The sequence below is a fragment of the Lepisma saccharinum genome, chromosome 3 (genome assembly GCF_977018435.1).
Source record: "Lepisma saccharinum chromosome 3, izLepSacc3.1, whole genome shotgun sequence".
Classification (NCBI taxonomy): Eukaryota; Metazoa; Arthropoda; class Insecta; order Zygentoma; family Lepismatidae; genus Lepisma; species Lepisma saccharinum.
The window spans coordinates 57,577,264-57,601,657 of NC_139231.1; the positions used below are offsets into that span (position 1 = coordinate 57,577,264).

General features: G+C 37.9%; 1 protein-coding gene across 11 annotated transcripts in view; it reads left to right on the forward strand.

The window, feature by feature from the left end:
• Window positions 1-24,394, forward strand: part of LOC145985064 (uncharacterized) — a 210,026-nt gene that overhangs the window by 159,466 nt on the left and 26,166 nt on the right. For 10 of the 11 annotated variants that reach the window (XR_014441396.1, XR_014441391.1, XR_014441393.1 and 7 more), the window contains exon 13: window positions 9,426-9,508. Coding sequence is in view for 3 of the 11 variants with exons in the window: in XM_083118620.1 (XP_082974746.1) it covers window positions 9,426-9,508 (83 nt within the window). In the remaining 8 variants the exon portion in view is untranslated. Of the gene's footprint in view, window positions 1-9,425; window positions 9,509-20,207; window positions 20,300-24,394 lie in introns of those variants that run through there. The other variant, XM_083118622.1, reaches the window with a different exon arrangement.

A 24,394-nucleotide genomic window follows, 5' to 3' on the forward strand; every position in this document is an offset into this window, starting at 1 on the left:
CAACTGTGGCAAATCGTTCTCCTTTGATTTCATGCCGCCTCTCTTTGCCTTCTTTGTCACACTGCGGCGTTCGTCTTTTTCGCAACTCGATACCGACCGCAGCTGTGCCTGCCTATTGTTTTTGTATACGAAACTCGCCCTTTGTTTTGTAAAGACATGGATTTTATACTTCTGTAACATTGTTGAAGCTTCAGAACGTACAAATGAAATGTATTTCTTGAAAATTAGGGCAAATTACGTATAAACAAATTACGCACAACAAGTTGCGGAACCTACAAAAATTCACCTCTAAAACAGAATTTCACAGAACTGAGTTACTGTATTACGGAGAAGAATTTATCAAGAACAAATCAATTGCATCTGAATTGATTGATTGATTGAGTTGGTGTTCTAAAATCCACTTTATGCACACTACGGCTAATCTGGAATGGACCTACAGCTGGAAGTGGGATCAAAACCACTATGTGCCTCGACAGGGTATCGAACCCAGGACTATTTGATTACAAGGCCACGATGCTTACCCTACCACTGTACCATCGGAGAGGCACATGTGGGTGTGTGAAGTGAGATAATTTGGGAAGCTACATGAGAATTCAGGCTCTGGCAATACAGAGTTCAATAAATCACAACGAAACGCTTGGCAATTGCTCGATTTCCTTAACATTAATGATACATTTGGTACATGTGTTATTAATGCTTCGAGCTACCTGTATGTAAAAACAAAAAATGAATGAAAGAACAGAAGTAGTAGTTAAAGAATCAGTTGTTTTTGCTGAGAATGAGGCAATTGAAGTGTCCTGTTGTTGACTGTTTAACCAGATGTTTAATCCTACACGTTTTTCTGTGGGCTCGCAAAAACCCTGAAGTAGGTCAATCCGGCAACAGCACGTCGCTACCAGAGTGGGTGGTTCCACGCCAGTTGCTAGCGCGTCCCAACTGTACTTAATAATAAATTTATTTTAGTTTCTGTAAATTATCAAATGATGAAAAATAAATTATTTAAGACAAGGAGAGGACTTTAAGGAAAAATGTATCAGTTACGGCCGTACTAAAGGCAATTTTGTGGTAACTTTTTGATAACAGATGGCAGCACCATTTGCCATGGCAACCGAGAGCCATGTTGCCAGATCTCCACGTAATCAAGGTAGATACATACAGGTTGGTCGATTAGGGCACTTGTTGATGGGATATGATGTCACATTGGTTAGCAAATTTTTATTAAAAAATGTAAGTAGATGTGGAGCCACGTAATTGTTTATCATGAGATTTTAATTGTATGGTCTTATTGGAAAAAAGAACAATTTATCAGTAATGGAAGATAGTAATAGTCATAATATTGATATAAAATCTCTTGTATTGTATTATGTATTTATTTTAGTATTTTGAAAGCAGAACAGAAAATAGAAAGATAACTGTAGTTAATTGAAGCACGAAATGCACAAAGTAAGGAGAGTAATTGAAATAATTGAAAACATTTCGCAATTACGAATGCTGCGTTGACTGTAGAATTCACTTTATATGGCAGTACTTGAACACATTTATATCTTTTATCGGTGACATTTCCAGATTTTCTTCAAAAATTTGCAGAATTTAAGTGTATATTTTGTAAATATTTATAAATTTTAGCACTCTCTAGCGATTCTCAATCCTTTGCCCTTGAAATGAATAAACATGAAATTCTGCATCCTTATTTCTTCCTTAGTTTTAATATCACTATTTTAAAAGAAAAATGTCAGAACAATCCTGGATACACAATAGAAGATAAGTCAGTAAAATGGGTTTTCTGCAGGGAAGTTCATGTGTGACAGTGACCGTTCAAAGTTTTTGAATTGTCTGAACATTGTTGAATGAATGCTTAAAATTCATAATGTTAATGTTTTCATAAGGCTGTTAATTTTAGTTTCTTGGTAAATTTTACTTGCCGAATTCTAATGTGTTCCAAATAATGTTTCATTTCTTCAGGATGACACTAAAACCAAATAAATTTTTAGACTTAAATAAATTAAAATCAGAAAGAGTTATTGCAATTTTGAAAGGAAATTAACGATAGAAATTACAGATGAAATTACTCTACATAGTATCAGAGAATTATTAATTTGAAAACCTGGAATTAAAGTAAACGAGCAGCAGAGTAATTATTTGTTATTTTTATAATAGTTAAATATTAAATACAGTTTTGTAGTGCATCTAATTTATTTGCACGTGTTGGCACCACACAATGTTCTGTTTCATTGTTCTTTACGGATTTAGTCTATCCTGGCTTTCAGTTCTGCAGCTGATGTAGAATCTTTGGAAGCATCAGTAGCATTTTCGAGTAACAGTAACTGTAAACTACTTATGTTATGAAATTGGTAATTGTAACTTCATTATTTTTCCACTTAACTAGTAAGTTGTACAATTACTTTCCCTTACTTTTTTGCATGGAAAGGAATAATATCTTGAACCAAATGATCACCTCAAAGAATGGGTGAAATAATGATTATTAAAATCATGAGACCATGAGAACAATTTTATATTATATGGCCAAGAGCTAGCATATTTATATTAGAACACTTACCATGTAAGACTACATACGTAATCTCCAACAATCGTCATGGACATAACAGTATTGTCTTAGCTCAACAAAATAAAATAAAATGTTAATCTTCATTGTTTAGTAACAGGAGTTTACTGTTAATTTTATTAGCTCAATGTTTGTACATGAAATGTAAGAAATAAGTTATAATTTCATGAAACTTAATGCTAAGCATTTGATGGTCATCGGTGATGAAAAGGACATTGCGCTTGCAACTCATGTTCTGAACAATGTCTTACAAGATGAAACAAATCTAGAATAAAGTAAGTGTAATAATAACTATGTTAGGTACTTTCTAAAGTAACAGTAACACTGCTGATACATCATCGAGTTCAGCAACATATAGGTACGAATTGCCTCCCCTATGGCAAAGCACTTTCCTTAACTGCCTTGTAATACAGGAGTTCCGGGTTTGATAGATGATCTGTGTACAGTCACTGGCAATATAAATGGGACAACAAGATCCTGAAATTCCCCCTTCTCTGCAATGTGTTATGTGTGTTGTCTAAATCTAAGGCGATGAGTGGATTTTAATAGCAAATTTTCAATGGCAAGTTCTGTCACTGCCGTTGAGTTAGGCAACACACATAACGCATTGCAGGAAATAAGGCATTTCGGGATATAGGCCTCCCATTTGTATTGCCGGCGACTGTACATAGTGGTTCGGATCCCACTTTAAACTTTAGGTCCAGTCCCTATTAGCCTTTCTGTGCATAAAGTGGACTTAAAAAAAACATATTGCGAGGGAAGATACAATACAGCAATAAATACTATTAGAATAGAAGTCCAATGGCTTACAAATCATTGTTTACAGGGACTACTAAAACTAGATTTTCTCTGAAAGAAGTGGGGGCGATTTGTTTCAATACTGGGAGGGAGACACGGACACTTTACTTTCCCTTGGTAGATAAGGTTTAGCATATTGTAGGGGCAAAAGTGGCAAAAAAGTGGGGACTATCTGCACCCCCCCCCCTCTCTAATTGCGGCCACTCACTGTCTGAGAGATATGCTTTTTTTTTTGCAAATCATCATCCCATTCAGGAATCAATGAATTGTTGTAAGATCTGGGGGAAAATGCCTCTCAATATTTCAACTTAGCTCTTCTTTCCTCTCCCATTCGCCCACCTAGGATGGGCACCGATAAAAGAGAGAAGGAAAGAGAAGCGTGAAGGTTATCTTCCCAGGTCCTTCCCCTCCCACCGGCCCTCCCACCAACCACACCGACTGTCCCACATGGAGAAAGAAGGGAAACGAAGGAGGGAGAAGGGCAGCAGAAAAGGAAAGGGGAAAAGAAGTAAGAGGAAAACCGGGAGTGTAAGAGAGAGGGGGATACTGAAGAGAAAAGTTTGCTCATTCTCTCTCTCACTGCCAGGCTGTGATTCTCCTTTATTTCTCCGCAAAAATCTCAATGAATGCATGCCAATGCTTGACAGACAAGACAAGTAAGTCACACCCCCTCGCACTGCTTTTTTTTTTTCCAGTTTCCTCTAATATACAATTTACACTTGATGACCACTTGCTATCAGACATTATTAAGACTTGCATCATCATTCTTTGATCATATTTTGGACTCTTGATATCTAGTAAATCATCACCATTCAATCAAGTGTCTACGCTAGCAAGCAAAAATGTATGTACTCTGTACTCTTCTATGTAAAGTTCAAACAGTCAACTTTGTCGATTTATATCCCATAGATGCTTATACACCAACTGCCATTGTCAGTCAAACTTGTTGCCCTTTTTTACAAAGTTCAAGGGTGTTCTTTACTATTGGTAGATTAGATTCTCAAATACTCATCTGCAAAAGGAACAAATAAAATCAGTGTTAACATTGTATATGAGACTATGAACTTACAAAACGTTTTTTTAAAAATCTGACAGATGAAAGATTATTGCAAGATATCTTGAGGTTGATTAGGTAAATTTGAGTGTGACAATGAACATTTTTTTGTAGATTAGTACATCTCGTAACATCTGTGACTTATGTTTGTAGATGTATTTCGAGTATATGTGAAATTGTAAACAGTGGTGCAACCACAGGGGGACATTGGACGGAAATGAGTTCTAGGGGGGCAAGGGGGACAAACATTGACGGCCAAGTAATCCTGGAAGTGGCAATTTCCGCCCACAACTACACATTTTATGCAAAGAAAAATACTTTCATAAAATGTTCTTGCTCACTTCACCCGCAATTCCTTTTTTTCTTCATCTTATCAAGTTCATAACCATAGCTAGGGGTCAGCAGGAGTCAGCCCTGGGTGCCGAACGATCTAAATGAAATAATGTTGTAAATATGATTGATTGATTTGTGATTTTAAGTCCACTTTATGCACAGAAAGGCTAATCGGGACTGGACCTACAGTTTAGAGTGGAATCCGAAGCACTGTGCCATGTGCCTCCACTGGGTATCGAACCCGGGACTCCTTGATGTCAAGGCGACGATGTTACCACTACACCATCGGGAAAACACAAAAGTTGTAAAAGAGAGAATGCATTGGCGTCCAGTGAAATTATTTGTGCCCTATTAAATCAATATTGATTTCAGACTGCAAAAAATTGGATCCAAAAATTTTCTTGCTCGCTTCGCTCGCAATATATCATTGTTCTCTGTAATGCATTGTAAATTACCAGACAGAGAAATAACACTTGTCTAAATTGATTTTGTTTTAAATGCATGAACAATTGTTTTTCCTGTTGGTTTATTGTGAGAAGGATGAATTGGTTGTGTAATGTATTTAAATAATATATGTTGTATATAATATGTATTAAAGAAACTTTGAATACGTACACAATTTAGTGTCCACGTCGCTCCATTTGCACGTCGTGCATGAAAGTTATACATGTTAATGTAAAAGGAATAATATTTGGAATGAATTTATCAAGCATTTTCTGTCTCAAAAATAGTTTCTGCGCTTGTTTTCCATTATTAATGTGAAATGGAACGTGTTGAAAAAATAATTGAAATTGTTTGTTCAAACACAAATGCTTTAGCACCAACGTCTCCCTCCTTTTTGCATAATTTACGAGGATAATAACATCTTTGAAAATAATAATAATAATACTGCTGCTGCTGCTGCTGTTAATTATAATAATAATAATTATAACAATGTTGGTTCCGGGTTTGAATCCCAGATTAGGCATGGATGTTTGTGAGTGTCCATTCATCAATTTCATCATATCACTCATCCCCATCTTCGCAAATTAACCAAAAGTGGCACAAGAAGTGAAGTAAAATAAAGCAAATCAATAATAACAATAACAATAATGTTATAATGATAACATTATTATTATTAGTAGTAGTATGTATCCTGGTACTTGTCCCCCAGACAAAAATTCGTTGTTGCGTCTCTGATTGTAAATCGAAACTCAGCACGTGAAATTAAATGTTTTAATTATATTAAGAATACAGTTTAATTGAATTAGAATTTATGGATGTTGGAATCACACAGACCCTTTATATTATTAAGCTATTTGTGTGTGGATGTTGAGAGGTGGTAATACGTAAGGTTGAAATAGAGAAAACATCTGCTTGAATTTTGGAAAGTTCGCCTTGAAAACCTGGAATTGTACTTGAATTTTATCGTGGTCCTAGAGTAGCCACCCTGCATTAAGATAGCCACCACTACTCTCTGAAGGAATGAAATGTTTTCATTTTTTTACATAGCATTTCAGATACTTGCAGCTACAGCCTGAATTAATTGTTTCACAACGAAATCTTCCTTACTAGTCATAAAAGAAAAAAAATGCACCAGTATTGACAAAACTACCACTTCAGTGCCATCTGTACGCAGCAGTTTGAACATGATGGAGACCTTATATTTTCTGTTATTTACTTAAATACCTTTAATCGTAACAAAATTATAAGAATTCCAGGTTGTAGTGAATATAACAATCTTTATATCAGGAAATTTCTTCCTTACCGAATCTATATTAGTTGTATGGTTATCCAAATGAATTTGGGTCTATGCTTTTGTCTGTAGATTCCTTCCAGGTAGTACCATGAAAAGAAACTAATACCTCTGGGGCTGACACCATATTGAAGACCTTACGATAGAGCTGGAACAACGGACACAGCAACAAATTTGGATATCATACAGGTCCTTTATTTCACTTGACATTATACAATAATTAAATATGTTTGCACACACACTGATGAATACAAAAGTCCACATCCGACAGGCTAACTGAAAATGTCCTTCCCACTGGCACGTGCCGACATGCACCATGCCACTATGCTATGAATATCGCACTCCCAGAATTCCGCTTGCTCACAAGAAGTTCCCAGCGGGAGTAAAAAGAAATCAAATGAGGAGCGGAAAGCAAAATTACATACAATCTTAAACAGCTTTAGTATGGCTTTAGAACCCTCTTAAAGGAAAAAATAATTGCTTTCTGATTTTTGGTGTCACAATATCAAACAAAAGTAAATCAAGAAGTTAAAATAAATTAACAATATGTAAAATACCTTGTACCTTCTAACTTAAGTATGTATAATACTTGAATTTTTATCCAAATGAGAAGTCTAGATTGTTCACTCACAAAATAGGATAAAGTTACAGCATTTCATTTAATTTTAAAAATTGAGATTCAGGGACACTTTGACACGGAATGCCCCTACTGTATTTAGCTGAAAACAATTTCATATTGTGTGTTACATTAAAATGAAATTGCCCATTCCCAGAAGTGGAAATAAAGGGAGGAAAAGAATAAGTGATGATGATACGAATGTTATTTACATTGTCTTGTCACAAATAATGTAGTGAGTGCCAATAGAGAAAGTGTTGATATATCATACAATTTTTCTTTTATCATCATCGTTGTCAACTACAGCAAGTGGCATTTAAGGTAAAAGTAAAGTTCCTCGTGCATATAGCACCGTGCCATGAAGGCACATTTAGGGGATATGTGGTTGGGACCCACACATTCTCAACCTGGGTCATTTTTTAGGTGATTTGATCAGCACCATGCTCCAGCTACCTTTACCTCCCCCACCCTCCAGGTACCCATTGATTTGAGATGGGGTGAGCCTCAGAGCCGATTTTATGCTGGGACAAGGCCAGAAAAATTCTGATCTTCGATCACCCACCCCAGGAATCGAACCTGGGTCTCCTGAGTGGCAGTCATATGCCCTACTGACTAGACCACTGCAGCTCTGGTGCATATACAGTTGAATTTGTTAAACTGAAAATGTTGCCTTCCTTTATTTAGAGATGTCACACACACACACACACACACACACACACACACACACACACACACACACACACACACACACACACACACACACACACACACACACACACACACACACACACACACACACACACACACACACACACACACACACACACACACACACACACACACACACACACACACACACACACACACACACACACACACACACACACACACACACACACACACACACACACACACACACACACACACACACACACACACACACACACACACACACACACACACACACACACACACACACACACACACACACACACACACACACACACACACACACACACACACACACACACACACACACACACACACACACACACACACACACACACACACACACACACACACACACACACACACACACACACACAAAAAATGAATAGGAACTGTTTCTGTAAACCAGGTCAAACTTTCAGAATACCCCACTTATGTAATGTGATGGACTCCTTCAGTCTCTGACAGTGCAAACAAGAAGTTTGTGAAACATTTCAGTTTCTGTGGTGTGCATATAAAGATTATTTATAAATGAAGGTTATGCATGTTTGAGCTTTTATATCAATAAGTAAAAAATGAAAGAGAAGGTAGCAGGCTTGAATGTTTCTCATTTGTGCACACATTCATGAAGGACCAAAGCAACACCACCCCAGAGGTTGTTCTTATTTAGAACACAATTAATTTAGTTCACAAATACAATAATACTACAGAAGTATTTGAGGCAGTTAGAATTATTTGATTTATTTTTAGTCAATCTGCATTTTGCAAGTTACGTGGAAGAAAATAATTTATCCTCCTACGTGAAAATGGTTGCAGTCATTTACAATTTTTTAAATGTATTATTAAATATTTTGTAATTGCCAACATTTATAACTACAAGGTCTGTCCATTAAAATACTAGACTTCTAATAATGACAGCTACTTACAGCCTATTCAGTTTTTCTTATCCAAATCAACCATTGCACTGTGAATGCATTTTGTGTGTTGGCAGAAAGGGCCCGTAGTGAATGTCTCTTTTCCTGTAACATCTGAAATGGAGAACTTTTATTGAATGAATTTCATCTTAAGGGGAAGGATGGATGATTAGATTTTTAGAGTACAGCAACTGGAGTTAAAAATTTGGATCTGAGCAGAACATGTTGGTAGTAGAAACATAGAAAGGTGTACATAACATAACACCAGGTTAGTTCAAATAGAAACAACATGATTATGCATTTGCAGGATCCCAAGATGTCAGTAGTGGGTTTGTAAGTTGGGGGATCCTATCCCAAACTCTACTTCAGGAAATAAATTCCTAATTTCCTGGGACCCCAGTCATGAAATTTCAAATGGTTGTGTATTAATTCTTCAAATTTTCTGGAAATAATTTCTTGGAAGTAGTAAGTTTCATTGTGAAGGTTGAAACAATCACTTTAATGAAAAACGGGTGTATAGTTAAAGATTTTGCATAGTATCAGGAAATTCTGATCAAGAATTGGAAAATAGAAAATATTTTACCATCCCAAATGCTGGAATTTTAAAAATTTCTCCTCCTGATTCAACCCCAACTGAAACAGAGTGACATTTTTTAAAAAAATGTGCATTTTATCTTTCACAGGAACCTCTGAAGAAAGTGAAGATGGAGATGTGCTCACTAGAGAAGAGTTGAAGAAATTTTGCATCGCGGTTTGGTCTTTAGATGTGAGTAATTGGATTTTTCCTGTGTTTTTCCACATTAGTAATAGTAATTACATATTTTCATGACTGCCTCAAATGCTCTATCTTAGGAAAGCATGAATGGTTGTCAAAGCAATTGTGAAAAGTGAAAGTACAAAAGGAACAATTTATTTTCTGGTCAATAGCTTCTGTGCCTTAGAATTTTCTATGTACAAGGTGTGGTAATAAAGAAATCAACCTCATGCTCTAACACTTTAATGAAAAAAGTCAGACAATTGAAATGTTATCCCCTTCAATGTAGTCCCCTCCCCGATCCCTACACCCCTCCATGCGAATTTTCCACTGTTGGAAGCAGTGCTGCAGGTAATCTTATGCTGTTTAAGAGTTGTGTCGCTTTTGCTTTCACCGCATCCACGGACTCGAACCTGGTTCCTTTGAGCGCAGACTTGACTTTCGGGAAGAGATAAAAGTCGCACGGTGCTACATCCAGCAAGTATGTTGGGTGTTCCATCACTGAAATGTTGTTTTTCGCCAAATACCTCTTCACAGATATCGCGTTGTGTGCCAGTGCGTTGTCCTGATGAAGAATCCATGAGGTCTCCTTCATCGCACATGTTCACGGAGGGTCTTCAAAACATTTGTATAATAAACCTGATTAACAGTCTGACCTTCAGGCACCCAATCAACGTAGATAACCCCCCGCATATCAAAAAGACAATCATCATTGATTTAAATTTGGACTTGCTCATGCGTGCTTTCTTCTTCCTAGGGGATTGGAGGCTCTTCCAATGCATGGATTGTCGATTAGTCTCTGAATCATACTGAAAAATCCAAGTTTTATCACATGTAATTACGTTTTGGAGGAAATCAGGATCATTTGCAATGTTTTCAAGAATGTCAGCACAGCAATTCACTCAATGTTACTTTTGCTCAGGTGAGGATTTTTAGCACCACTTTAGCACACACCTTTGCCATGCCCAGATCGTCCTGCAAAATCTGTCTAACGGTTTCCTTATTGATGTTGGTAAGTTGAGAAATTGCTCGAATGCTCAGGCAGTGGTCTCCTCGAAAAATTCTACCGACTTTCTCCACATTCTCTTGTGTTTTCACAGTGGAAGGCCTGATTTTGGATCATCCGCGACGTCTTCCCTCCCCTCCTTAAACTTCTTACACCACTCAAACACTTGCGTGTGAGATACACACGGATCACCATAAACTTCTGTCAACAAATTGCAGGTTTCTGTGGCAGATTTTTCCCAGTTTTGTGAGGAATTTGTTATTTACACGTTGTTGCACTTTAGCACCTAACATGATTCCGATGGAGCTCACACACACGATCCTCTTCTAACAATGGTCACGGCCAAACTAACCGCCGTTTGTGTGTGAAACGTTGTGTGCAGGTAGAGAAGAGTCCCCAAGTCAATGTCCTGCCCTTCTCTGCATCATCGACGTGACCTGAAATGAGAGAAAAACAAAAAACAGTCCGGTTTCTATATTGCCACACCTCGTATTTTCCCCTACCTGTCAAATATAGAAAATTTTTCATACCTGGTAAGGGCGTCTCCTCACCAGAAATTCCTGGAATTATATGGGAATTATTTGCGTTGGGAATTCTACATGAATTTTCTTTACAAATGTGACAAAATCTCAGCATCTATTATTGACGAATTCTGGTTTTTCGTAAATGGCAACAGATGGCAGTACCATACATACACAGGTTTTGACTGTGGCAGGTATTCGTAAACTGTAGTTCATGTTTCTCACTGATCTGCACTTTTCAACTTTTTTCCATTGTTTTAAAATGAGGTGGATTTTTTCAACAGATTCCGAAAATGACCTTCAAAATTCCATAGCTCATCAGGTTTTTTCACAAATCACGAAAATGTGAAAATGTAAAAAACGTATTTTTTTAATGACATTGATATACGAGGTGTGACACAAAAAAATGGATTGATTGCATAAGTGAAAAACAAAAAGGAGTTGGTAACAACAGTTTTAGTGACGTCATGCGACACCCCTAGTCTATCTGTGCTGCAAGTTTGGACTCACCCGGTCTCACCAGTTGGGAGTATTACGTCATTGAGTGAACACCTGCAACTGTGTTCTGCCGAAAAAATGTCTAGTGTGAAAAGTAAACAAAGAATCAACATCAAATTCCTTGTGAAACTTAAGAAATCAGCAACAGATAGATTCCAAATGTTAAGTGAGACTTTTGGAGATGATACTTTGTCTAGGACACGTGTGTTTGAATGGCATGAACGGTTTTCGGAGGGAAGGGACAGTGTTGATGACAATGAACGTACAGGGCACCCAGGAACTGCGATTACGGAACAAAACATTGGAAGAGTTCTTGAAGTGATACGAGGTGACCGAAGATTGAGTGTTCGTGAAGTGGCTGTTCGACGCATTTTAACAGAGGAATTGAACATGCGGAAGATTTGTGCGAAGGTTGTACCAAAAGTTCTGTCAGATGACCAAAAACTGTGTCGTAAAGACTTGCGTGAGGACATGTTACAACGCCTTAGAAATGAGCCAAGTTTGTTGGAATCTGTTGTTACTTGCGATGAGTCATGGATTTTTACCTATGTACCTGAAAGTTAGTTTCACAAGGAATTTGATGTTGATTCTTTGTTCACTTTTCACACTAGACATTTTTTCGGCAGAACACGGTTGCAGGTGTTCACTCAATGATGCAATACTCCCAACTGGCGAGACTGGGTGAGTCCAAACTTGCAGCACAGATAGATTAGGGGTGTCTCATGACGTCACCAAAACTGTTGTTGCCAACTCCTTTTTGTTTTTCACTTATGCAATCAATCTGTTTTTTTGTTTTTTTGTGTCACACCTCATATGACAATGTTTGTAACGTGCGAAAATGTGCTCTGGAGGACGGAATGAATGTGCAAGGAATAAACATAAATACATATTTGAAAGCAAACATACCTAACATTCACCACTGAGCTCTCCTTGAAACTTCCTCTTTTTGGATATTCTTCGGTTTTCTTCCATACAGTCTCTTCTCAACATCCAACAATAGTCGGCCATCAGATGTACAGTCCACTTTCCTTGGTATCTCTTTTCCATCACTTTAACCTTTTGCTGCCCAAGCATCTCGAACAAGATACCCAAAAGTAACCCTCAGGGGACCAAGCATCTCGATCGAGATGCTGTGTCAAGGTCGTAGTTTTTACGTTATAACTTTTCTATTTTTGTCTAGAATTTCGATTTTATTTTTTTATATTGTTCCTAACACACGTATTTAACAGAAATGGTTTTTTGCATTTTTTTTTTGTCTTCATGAAAATGGAGGGGGAAAGGCGGGAAAAGGGACTTCTCTTTTGCGTCTCTTTTCAAGGTCAATTTTTTGCCGACAAAGGAAGACCGGCTTTGTTGTTCTAAAGCAATGCTTTTCACTCCCTCCTGCTAAGTGCATTCGAAGGAAGCTTGTTTATCAGTATCCGATGTCAAAATGAAAGTTTTCCGTGAGGGCGCAAGCAGGGGGGGGGGCAGGGGGAGGGGGAAGACTGGTTGTTGAATCTGCATTGTGAGAATGGAATTTCGAAGCGCGCTGAAGGAAACCTTTGTTCTTTTTTAGCACAAGTGGCAACAGGGGTTACCCAGCATTGTCTAAAAATAGAATTTCAAGCAGCTGCAAGAATTGGCACTCATTTGTCACTACGTTCTAGCTTTTCGTCCGTGAATGTTGTGCGTAGGTGTCGTTTTGTGCCCAAGTGCGAGGACATTTTTTGGGTGAAGTGACAATTTTTTAAAATAATTTTTGGGGGTTTTCTCCCTTCCCCCTCCATATATACACCAAATTTGCATAAATTTTGTATTTTGTGTATTTTGACATTTTTTTCGGGCGGGGGGAAACACCATTTTTTTTAAGAAAAGTATTTTTGAGGGGATTTTCCCCCTTTCCCCCTCCATATGTACGCCGAATGTGCATAAATTATATATCGTCTGAATCTGTGATTCATTCTGCGTACAACGGTATATCTTTCATATCTCTAGGGCATTTAGTTTCTGAGCTATAGTAATTTCAAGGTACCGCTGCATTTTGAAGCTTGTATCAGTGGCGTGCTGACCATTCCTTTTGGGGGTACAACTCAAGTTACATTGGTCATATGATAATAATGCAAATTTTTGTGTTCCTTACATGTCAGCGATCATTTCCATGTGCATGTCGACACTGTCATGTACTTTTTTCTTGAGGGGAGGGTGGGGGAACCAAATTTTTTTTCCGAAATTTTGGAATTTTGAAAGTTAGCCCCCTCCCTCACCACATATACGCCGAATTTTCAAAAAAATGCATATAGTCTGAATCTCTGGTTCATTCCGCGTACAACGGTATATCACTCATCTCTCTAGGGCAATTAGCCTCCGATCTACACTCATTTAATTGAAACTCTGCAATTTACTCAAAATCGGCTCGGGCGATAGAGGCTTACTTGTGAAAAAGGCCTTGGGCGGCAAAAGGTTAATATCCTGATGGAAGCACTCGCCATGTTCTTCCGTAAAGTCACCAAGATTGTCAGGAAAGTAATTGAGATGAGCATGAAGAAAGTGATCTTTAACGCTCATGTTGCAACCAAGCAGTTTATAGCATTCCAACATTTCGTCGTCTGAAATGATGTAATTTGCAGCCTTTGTGTTCCCAAAACGTTTTGTACAGCATTTCTGAATGCAGTCTATGCTTGCAATTCACACTCACCATAGTTTATCGAATATGTTGTCCGTCATTAATTTTCATATTTCTGGGCCTGTAAAAATGCCAGCTTTGATTTTTTCAGACGTAATTGATGGAAACTTAACATCAAGATACTGAAAGCATTTACTGGCATGTCCCTGCTTAAAGCTGTCATGAATTGCTTCATTAAACCTAGTTTTATATGTAACTGTGGCAACAGTATTTTCGAGGGATCAACCAGTGGAATTGAAACTATTTTTTTTTCGCCAGGTGTGACTGCTTCCGAACCCAATGTTCCGTCCTTGCTCTGGAGTCCCATTCACACAAGAAGCAAGGAAATTTGGTGCAGCCTGCTTGTTGGCCGAGCAATATTCCAATCACCTTGAAATCCCCGCACACAGACCATTCATAACGCTTGTACTGCACCTTTTCCAGCAGCAATTTAAGGTTTTCGTACGTCTGTTTCAAAGTAACTCAATGTGCTACTGGAATGGATGGAGGGATGTTACGAGGGTCACTATTTATATTTTGAGCCTAACAATGAAAAAACAGGAATTTGGCATTGAAAACTGCTTTATTGTTTTTCGAAGTATTCTCCTTTATGGTCAATACACTTTCGCATTCGTTCGAACAATTTGTCAAAGCAGTTTTTCCAATCTTCTTGAGACACCTCCATAATATGGTTTTTGAACGCATCAACGGCGTCTTCCGCCGACGAAAATCGTTGTCCACGCAATTTATTCTTGACATTCGGGGACAAGAAGAAGTCATTGGGTGCCAAATCAGGACTGTATGGCGGATGACCCATCAATTCGATTTTTTGACTGTTCATAAAGTCGGTTGTTAGACGAGATGTGTGACAGCTGGCATTGTCTTGATGAAGAATGATCCGACAGTGTTTGTTTGTTTTCTTTATTTGACCGAAGACCTCTAGCAAACAAATTGTTGTGTACCATTCAGAGTTGACCGTTCTACGTTCCTCTAAAGGCACAGTTGCCACATGACCAGTTTTCCCGAAAAAACAGGCGACCATTTGTTTCGATGTGCTTCGAGCGCGAACAACTTTTGTTGGATTGGGTTCATCTTGAAACACCCATACAGTCGACTGCTGTTTACGTTCCGGCTCATATGCATATATCCATGATTCGTCACCTGTTACAATCTTATATCCGTCTTTTGAAGCACCACGATTGTATTTATTGAGCATTTGTTTGCACCAATTGACGCGAGCGTCTTTTTGAGTTTTTGTCAAATTGTGTGGGATCCAACGAGAACATACCTTTCTCATGTAATATTTTATATATGCTGGTGGAACTAATGCCTATGGTTGCCTCAATCTCACAGTATGTCACATGACGATCTTGCAGTATTAGGTTTTGCACAGCATCAATGTTTTCTTGAACAACAACTGATTTTGGACGACCTTCGCGAATCTCGTCGGTGAGCGAATGGCGGCCACGATTAAATTCGTTATACCAGCGTTTCACAGTGGCAAAAGGATGGGGCTTCATCGCGAAATGTGCAAGTAAGTTGATCGATGCACTCTTGTCTTGATAATCCACGTCGAAAATCGTAAAAAATCATCGCACGAAAATGTTCACAAGTTAATTCCATTTTATTGTTGTCACGCAATCTCCAAGGCAACATAAACAACACAAATGAAGCTATTGACAAAACATTTTAAGTACGTTATGGTCAATAATGCCAGACAATTCCGTGCAAACGTCAAATCGCTCCTAACTTCAATCAGTGTTGCCAAGGCTCAAAATATAAATAGTGACCCTCGTAGTATTGTGTAATAAAACACCTTTTAAACTGGATTTGGTGGCATCTATGAACAACCTCCACTCTCCTTAATTGCAATTAATGTTGAAGAATTTCATGACTGCCGGAATGTCTAGACAATATACCAAACTGCCTTCCTCTGCAAAAAAAGGAACCAATTCTGCTTCTCTGTGTCTGTACCAGAAGAATCTCGTATTAGGACACAGTAAATTCTTTGCATGAAGTTGTGATTCTAACAACTCTGCTGCATCTTTAGGCAAATTCAGATCGCGAACCAAATCATTCAGTTCATGCTGGGTAAATAGCACTCTTGTTTCATCCTCCATACTGTCCAGTTGGTACATTTCATCACATGTATAACTGTCTGAAGCGGTGTCTGGTGGGGGCCCTGACATTGGACGGTGATGGCATAGGGATGGATTCACCATGGGGCACTGGTCTCATGGCAGATGGAATATTGGGATACACAATGTTACGCGTACTTGTACTGGTATGGCCCACATTCTTCACTGTGCAGAAGTAGCAGTCGTCACTGTGATTACTTGGCTCACGCCACACCATGGGTACACCGAACGGCAGTGATTCTCTTTTTCCAGTTTCTCAACCCCTCCACACATGCATGGCGAACTTTATGAGGAGCCCTCTGATTGTCCTGATCTAGGTGCATTCCGAAGTATTGAATATAAGCATTTTTCACGAAAGGTGTAATATTTTGCCTCTTTTTTCCTGTTGTATAACAGCCACATATGTAGCAAAATATGTTTGGATGATTGACACAACCACGTGAAGCCATTGCACATGCCACAAAGAAACAACCAAACAGTCACGTACTCAATACAATGCACCTGGGAGCAGTCCCTGCTTTGCACTTAATAGTGGGCATTCTGGCCAGAATGGCACCACATGTGCGACCGTCATGTGATACCTATAGAAAGAAGGGAGCGGTGGGGTGCGGTATGAGTCATTTTCATTTTCGTAATCAGCCATGTATTATGTTTATTCCTTACACATTCATTCCGTCCCTCCAGAGCACATTTTCACACGTTAACAAACGTTTTTTTTATTTTTTTTTTAGATTTTCACATTTTCGTGATTTGTGAAAAAAACCTGACGTGCTATGGAATTTTGAAGGTTATTTAGGAATCTGCGGAAAAAATCCATTCCGATACACCTCTTCATTTCAAAACAACAAAACCTTGCATATCAATGATTAATTAAATTCAATGATTGTAAACAGAGTGAGGATGCAAACGATATTGTAATAGAATATTTATTAGTGTTTATGTTGGTTGAGGGAAGGAACTCCCCACAGTCTTTATTTTGTCAATTTGGCTTGAAAAATTAATGCAGTTCAAGTTTCAAACTTAACTGTTTGCAATGCATTTTCCACTACACTTGGAACTCTCTCCTAACAAAACAGTATTGTTTTCTAAGTAAGTTTGCACAGTTCTGCGACATAGAGTGGAACCCCATTTTGACATTTTACTGCAGTATATATTCAATCTTCATGGTCCCAATAGCGCAAAATCTTATAAAATTTTTCTGCATTGTGCATTATCCTGTATTTTTTTTCTTTCGTCCCACTTTGGTCCCCTTAAAAATGTGGAATTGAGGTTTCAGCACCTTGATAGAAATCATAATGATTTCACATTAGTGTTTTTGAGTATGCTGGAAAGAGCTAAACATTCCATTTTTAGCTTTGAAATTGTAGAAATTCACCTTGAAAACTTGGAATTAAAAACTTGAGAATTTCATCTTGAACTCACAGTAGCTACCCTGTTATGTTTTGTCTGGTTCTTCCAATAGTCATGAGCATGCCCTTTCATGCATTATAAATTCTTCATTTAAGCCCACATACACACTGTCAACTAATTAAAAACTATATGTAAAAACTTTTTTTATGTAATAGGTAATGTTTCATCTTAGTTTCCCAGAATTTTCTGAGCCAAATACATGAAGAATAAGGTCCAGTCCTTATTAGCCTATCTGAGCTGAAGAAGTGGTCTTAAACCACCAGAGGTACGTGAGGAGGGAGAAAAAGTAGGGGAGCTGATGTCAAGCAAGAAGTTAGATACAATTTTACTTTATTGTGTCCATTACATAATTGGGGCATAAAATTCATGTGTGAACATATCAACAAATGATAAAATAACAGTTTTGTAATGTTACTCACTCAGCACCTCAGTGCTGCAGCCCAAGGTGGACCTTGGTCTCTACAAGAAATCTTCATTAACGATCCCGATCCATAGACGCTCCTCCAATTTCTTACTCCAGCTGTATCGACATTCCTTCCCACATTGTCCTCCCATGTAATCTTCAGTCTTCCAATTCCTCTCTTTCCTCCTGGGTTACCATCAAGTGCTTTAATTGGAATCTCATCTTTTGCCATTCTCCTAACATGCCATGCCCATTTTAGTTTTAATATTTTTTTTTACATCTGTTTTATAGAGGCCATGCAATTCTATTTTATACCTTGCTCTCTATCACTCCTCATCCTGTATGGTGCCAAATATCCTACATAAAACTTTCCTCTCAAAAGATATTCAGCATATTTGTAAGAAGATATGATATGAAATGCTTCTTCAGTCCAAAATAAGATTTATTTGCTGCTATTATATGTTTCCTAAATTCATTTGTAATTGTCACTCTTTCAAGCATAATTTCTTCCCTCTAATACTAGATTCCTGTAGGGGATTCCACTTACCAGGAGCAGGGAAAGCCTCGTTTACACAAAGTTCAAGGGACCAAAAAATGTCAACTTTGAATTAAACAACTTCGAGTTATCCAAACTTTTCAAGGTGGTGCCTGTTTTTCAGGGATAAATAAATTGCAGTATAAATTACCCCCATAACAGATGTTTTTTACTTGGTAATAGCTCACAAAATAAGCTTTATATGTATTATATAATAGTATTGTAAGTTTTAAAGAAATTGTAAAAAATGTTACACAAAATGAGGGCACAAAGGTTCTTACGTGGACACAAAGATAGGATTGATTGATTTGGTGTTTGAAGTCTACTTTATGCACAGTAAGGATAATCAGGACTGAACCTACAGTTTAAAGTGCGATCCGAACCACTGTGCCTCCACCAGGTATCGAACCCGAGACCCCTTGATTACAAGGCAACGACGCTACCACTCTGCCATCGGGAAGGCACACAAAGATAGGAGACGGTAACACCATTTATCCTGTGTAGTTATGCAACCTGTTATGCACAGGATGCACGTTGTGGGTAGGAAAATAGAACATGGAAACGTTTTCACCAAAAAAAGTTTTAAGAAACGGTATTTTATTTTAATTGTGCACACTCGTTGCTCTTCCACGAAATTCTTACAATTCTGAGTCATGAGAAACCTGTATGCACTGAGACCTACGGAAACGAAAACAATCTCTCGTTTATTGCAAGCAAAACTCGAAGAATCTTGACAGCAATCACACAGGCACCAGCAAAAGTTGGGAGATAATCGGACAGAATGAACGTTGGATTTTGTATATGGGTTTACTAGAGAATTGTCCGTTACAGGATTAACTGGTAAGATAAGATGTCTTGGGCTCTTGGGAGAGACATACAATCTTTCTCGGCACGAGAAAAAAAAAAGCGGGGCTGTAAATTTTGTTCTGGTTCGGCTGTCTAAAATACATCGTAAAAAAGTCACGTTTTCTTTGCTTCAGCAAACTTCATATTCACCCCCCCCCCCTCCTCCTGCCCCCCTTTCCAGGGAGCAGTTCAATCAAACTCCTCGACTTGCATTGTAATTCATCCTGAAAAAGGAAACACAAAAATTTCGATCTGTTTAAACTGAATGGATCCGAGGATACATTACACAGTGCCACACTCGATAAATTAATCCATCATCATAAAATGAACTCAAGGCAAGCTTTATGAAACTTGCTCATTTTCAGATATCAAAATGGGAGATTGTTATTTACTCTCACGTTAATCGACGATTTATTGTTGGATTTAGGAGTATTCAGGAGGTCAAACACTCTATCTGCCAAAACTTTTCCTCTTGAATAACTTCTTTTTTTTTATCGGACTCAGCTTCCATTTCTACATTGAGAATTGTCGGGTTATTTTTTTATATCACGCAAATGTTTCTGAACAAAAGCGGCGATTATATTATATCGAACTTTGTGTGCATCATGAAGTTGTTTTAACTCTTGTTTTTGTTTCTGGAGATCGAATTTCGTTATCGTCAAATCAAAACAGCTTTGCGACAATTAAAACAATGGCTTTTTTCCTTCGAGCTGGATGAGTCATTGCTGTTATAGGCAAGCGACAGCTTTGCAGACGCTAGATGAAACACTGGTGCCAGCTGCAGTGCAAACACAATGAGACCAGCTGGAAGTTTGAGCAACAGGTGGCAGAAAGGAAAATCCTCTGCTTCTAAAGGTAAGACTGAACTTTTATCATCAGTGTGAAGAAGAAAGAAATTATCCTTGCTTTACGTTTTACTATGCAACAGACAATAATACGGGCAATCTTACCTATGCAGACAGCTGCATTCAAACAAGAAAGAGGGACCTGAATTCTACAATTATCGCATGGCCATGCACACCAGTAGCAGAGAATGAGCTGTTGTAGGGTAAGAGGCTTTTTTTCTTATCCTACGGATTTTGTTCGATTTGAAGAACGTATTCAGAACTGGTTGCTTCACTTTAGGCACCAAAGGAGAGGAGGAGGGATCCACTTCTATCCTTGCCCGTGTGCGCACACGAGCAAAAAAAAATCGTGGCCAAAACAATTAACATCGAGCCCTCCCCCTCCACCCCATTTGCTGACAGGAAAAGAGGGAGAAGGCACTCAGCCAACGGAACATTTTTTTGGCAAATTTTTGACATGGCACAGTTGGGAAACATATGAAGTGGGAAACAGGAGTTATGACGCACAGTTGGGAAACGTATGAAGCAGGAAATGGGAGTTGACATACTCGTACGTAAGATCGAGGTAAACTTTTGCGTAAACCTAGATGGCAACGCATTAAGCAGGTTGACTATCTTTAGTTGGCCTATGTGGCTTTGATCAGTTTCCCTTTTTTCTGAAATGCTTCAGGGCACAAATAACACGTTTTGAATTAAAGTGGTTACCGGAAGTTGTCGGTAACCACTGCTCGCTCACGGAAAACTGCTGAATCTCGAGCTCAGAGCTAGACAGATAGACGAGCTTCCCAGAACCATGCGTCTTGTATTTCGGAACATTCCTGTGATCTTATCTCTTATTTCTCATCTGACACTGGTGGATATTTTCAACGTGGTGCATTCAGTGGTGAAAGAGCTTGATCTGCCATGCACATTGACAAGGAATGCAAGTCGAGCGGGCATTTCGGGCTGCTTCCCCCCCCCCCCCTAGTTGTCAGCAGCTCTTAGGACAAGGAAACATGTCAAGGTCAAGTTAAATTAACATCCAAGCTCTCTCCACATTCGATCTTCTCTTGTCGACTTATTCAGGTGTCTACTTCGAATTAAGTGAAACCAGTTTTGCTGAAGGGTCTTGTAAACAACTTCGTATTAAAAATTATCTGTATTTCGATTTATCCATACTGAAATACATTGAAAATCCTATCTTATCAGCTGGGGAGAGTGGGAAGAACTTCGGATTAAAGGGTACTTCGTGTTACCAAGGTTTTCCTGTATGTAGTTTTGAACAAAAAATCCCTTTTATAGGTCTATCATTGCTTCACATATTTTTATGCTGATTCTTATTGTTCTTTGATGAAAAAGTGACAAAAGTTATGACAGAGGAGACCTAGAGGTCTCCAGCATATATCATGATTATGCCAGTATTATGCATTTTTCATGGGACTAACACTAAACAACCTATAATGTAAAATCTGGGAAGATTGTGTAAGATGTTGCCTTATTGGGGACAAGGAAGGTAAATTGTATAATGCAGGAAAATAAAAAATCTGGAATGTAAAATCAGGTTCCACTGTTTGCCCGTTCATTCCATTATGTATTTAATCAATTCATTATTTATCCTCATCGTCATGTTTAACCCAATTAACATAAAGTAATCATAATGCAAATATAAATAAATACAGGGGAACCTCAATTTTACATTTTTCAGGGGACCAATCTGAAAAACTTAAAATGTGGGAAAATGTAAAATCGAGGAAAGTGTTATAACTAGAGACCGGATGTTTAGGCACTAAAAATATATAAAATAGGCAGGCAAATAAGCACTTATAATTTTCAAAATAGGCATTAAAATAAAAATATCCAAAAAAAGGCAATGAAATTTAACTCAAAATAATGAAGATAGACATACAAAAAGAAATAGGTGTTTAAAAATTATAGAAACATACCTGTACATTCTTTATAGTTGCTTATAGGAGCTCATCATTAGAGACAGCAGTCCAATATTGTACTTAATAAATCACTGCAAACAGGAGTCACGTCAGCCCAAAATTTTCCATTGTATAATGGCTACACACAATAGTCTGACAAAATAAATTGTTGGCTACTTCCAACCAGTACGCAAATTATTTAAATATACACTTTATCACTGCACACAGGATTATTTCAGTTAAATAATTTACACTATATATTCCACACAGCAGGTCGAACTAAGAAACTGTTTAAATGCATTTCAAGTTTGTACTGTATGGTTTGGCAGTCTCTGAATAAGAAGCACTAATTGTGGTTGCACATCACAACAAGGTATTTCTTCAGGGGATCAACAGACAAGTTATGTCTGCGATCGGACAACACATTTTTTAGAATTGAAAAAGATCTTTCAACCTCCACAGATGTTAGCGGAGCATACTTAAAGCACACGAGAACATGTGGATCTAACTCAGTTTGTATATTTTCACCTTTGAGAACTTGTTGAATTGCCCTTAATTTCAGTTTGTATATTTTCACCTTTGAGAACTTGTTGAATTGCCCTTAATTTGTCCAAGTCCTTATTAGCTGCAATAACTCGCTGACATTTCTCAGGAATAGCCTGACCTTTAGCACCTGATACAGCACAAATTTGGTCAACTGCAGAATGAAAACGGCCCATAGAATTTATCAGTGTTTCACTTCTCTCTTCCAGTAATGTTATTGTCTCTGGCTAATTTGAATAATGGGTGGTAGTGAATCCTAAGTCGTTTCGCACAACAGAATTGTTCAAAAGACGCTGTGTTATGCGAATTGATGTTCCATCATCTTCAGATAGGGAATTAATTACTTCAGCCACCTTCTGATAGTTGGTCGCATAATATACTGCAGCAGATATCCAAGTACCCCATCTAGTTAGTATTGGCTGTGGAGGCAAAGCAAGTTCAGGGGCTGTTTCATTAAACAAAAGAACCCGGGATGGTGCTTTGAGGAATATTTTCTTAGCATTGGAAATTAAAGAGTCAACTTCGGGAAATGAAACACGAATTTCCTCTGTAACTTGAAGGAGAGCATGCACGAGACATGTTATGTGCAGCATAGCGGGGAAAGTAACTTTAAGGGCCATTGCTGCTTTGTTCTATATGGCGCTGCATCTGTTACAAACAAAAGCACATCTTCATGCTTAACACCATCCGGAAATTGTATGCACCGAGTTCAGTCATGTCCCAATTTTAAAGAAAATGCCTAAAATAAGCAATATCTGGCACTTATGAAATAATATAGGCAATATATGAAATAGGCAAAATTAAATTGCCTTTAAGTGAAGCTAATACTTCATCCCTGGCCTTCGCAACATTTGTTTTCATCACATCTCTAACAGGAAAGAATAGGCATTTTGCCTAACATCCGGTCTCTAGTTATAACATTTTGCTATGTTTGGACAACCAAGACTGAATGTATAATGCGAGAAAATGTATTATCGGGGTTCCACTGTTTTGCTTTTGTATGCAAATTATTTAAAAAATGAATTAGTTTTTTTTTTGACATTTTTAAGAAATATATGCATGTTTAAAATTAGGGATGGACCAATGTGAAATGTACCAATGTGGATGAAGTTCAAACTTAAATTTACCATTTCCAGTAACTGATATTCTATTGATCTGATATAAAATTGCAAATGTTCCTTGAAGAACACAGATCGTTAATTATGTAACCAGGTGGCTGGAATGTGTTTTGCTTTAAAAAACAAATTGCATATTTAGATATTAAAATGCCACTCTTCTAGTGAGAGACATTTCATGAGGGCAGTAGTTCAGGGTAATATTAGAGACACTCGCAATTTGGAACATTATAGATTTATTAACATTTAACAAGTCAATATTGTTGTTGTTAGTACCCTAATCCTAAGCTAGGAGATAACCCAATCTTATTAGTTAACACTAGAACGACGAGAAAATTAACCACCCTAGAACAACGAAGGGCGGTCATTTTGACCGCCATAAGATTTTAATGTAATTTTGAAATATACAGCTGCAAAATGTTGAAATACATGTATTTTGTTGTACTATAATATTACATTACCTTTTAGTTTCTTCACTCTGTACACACTG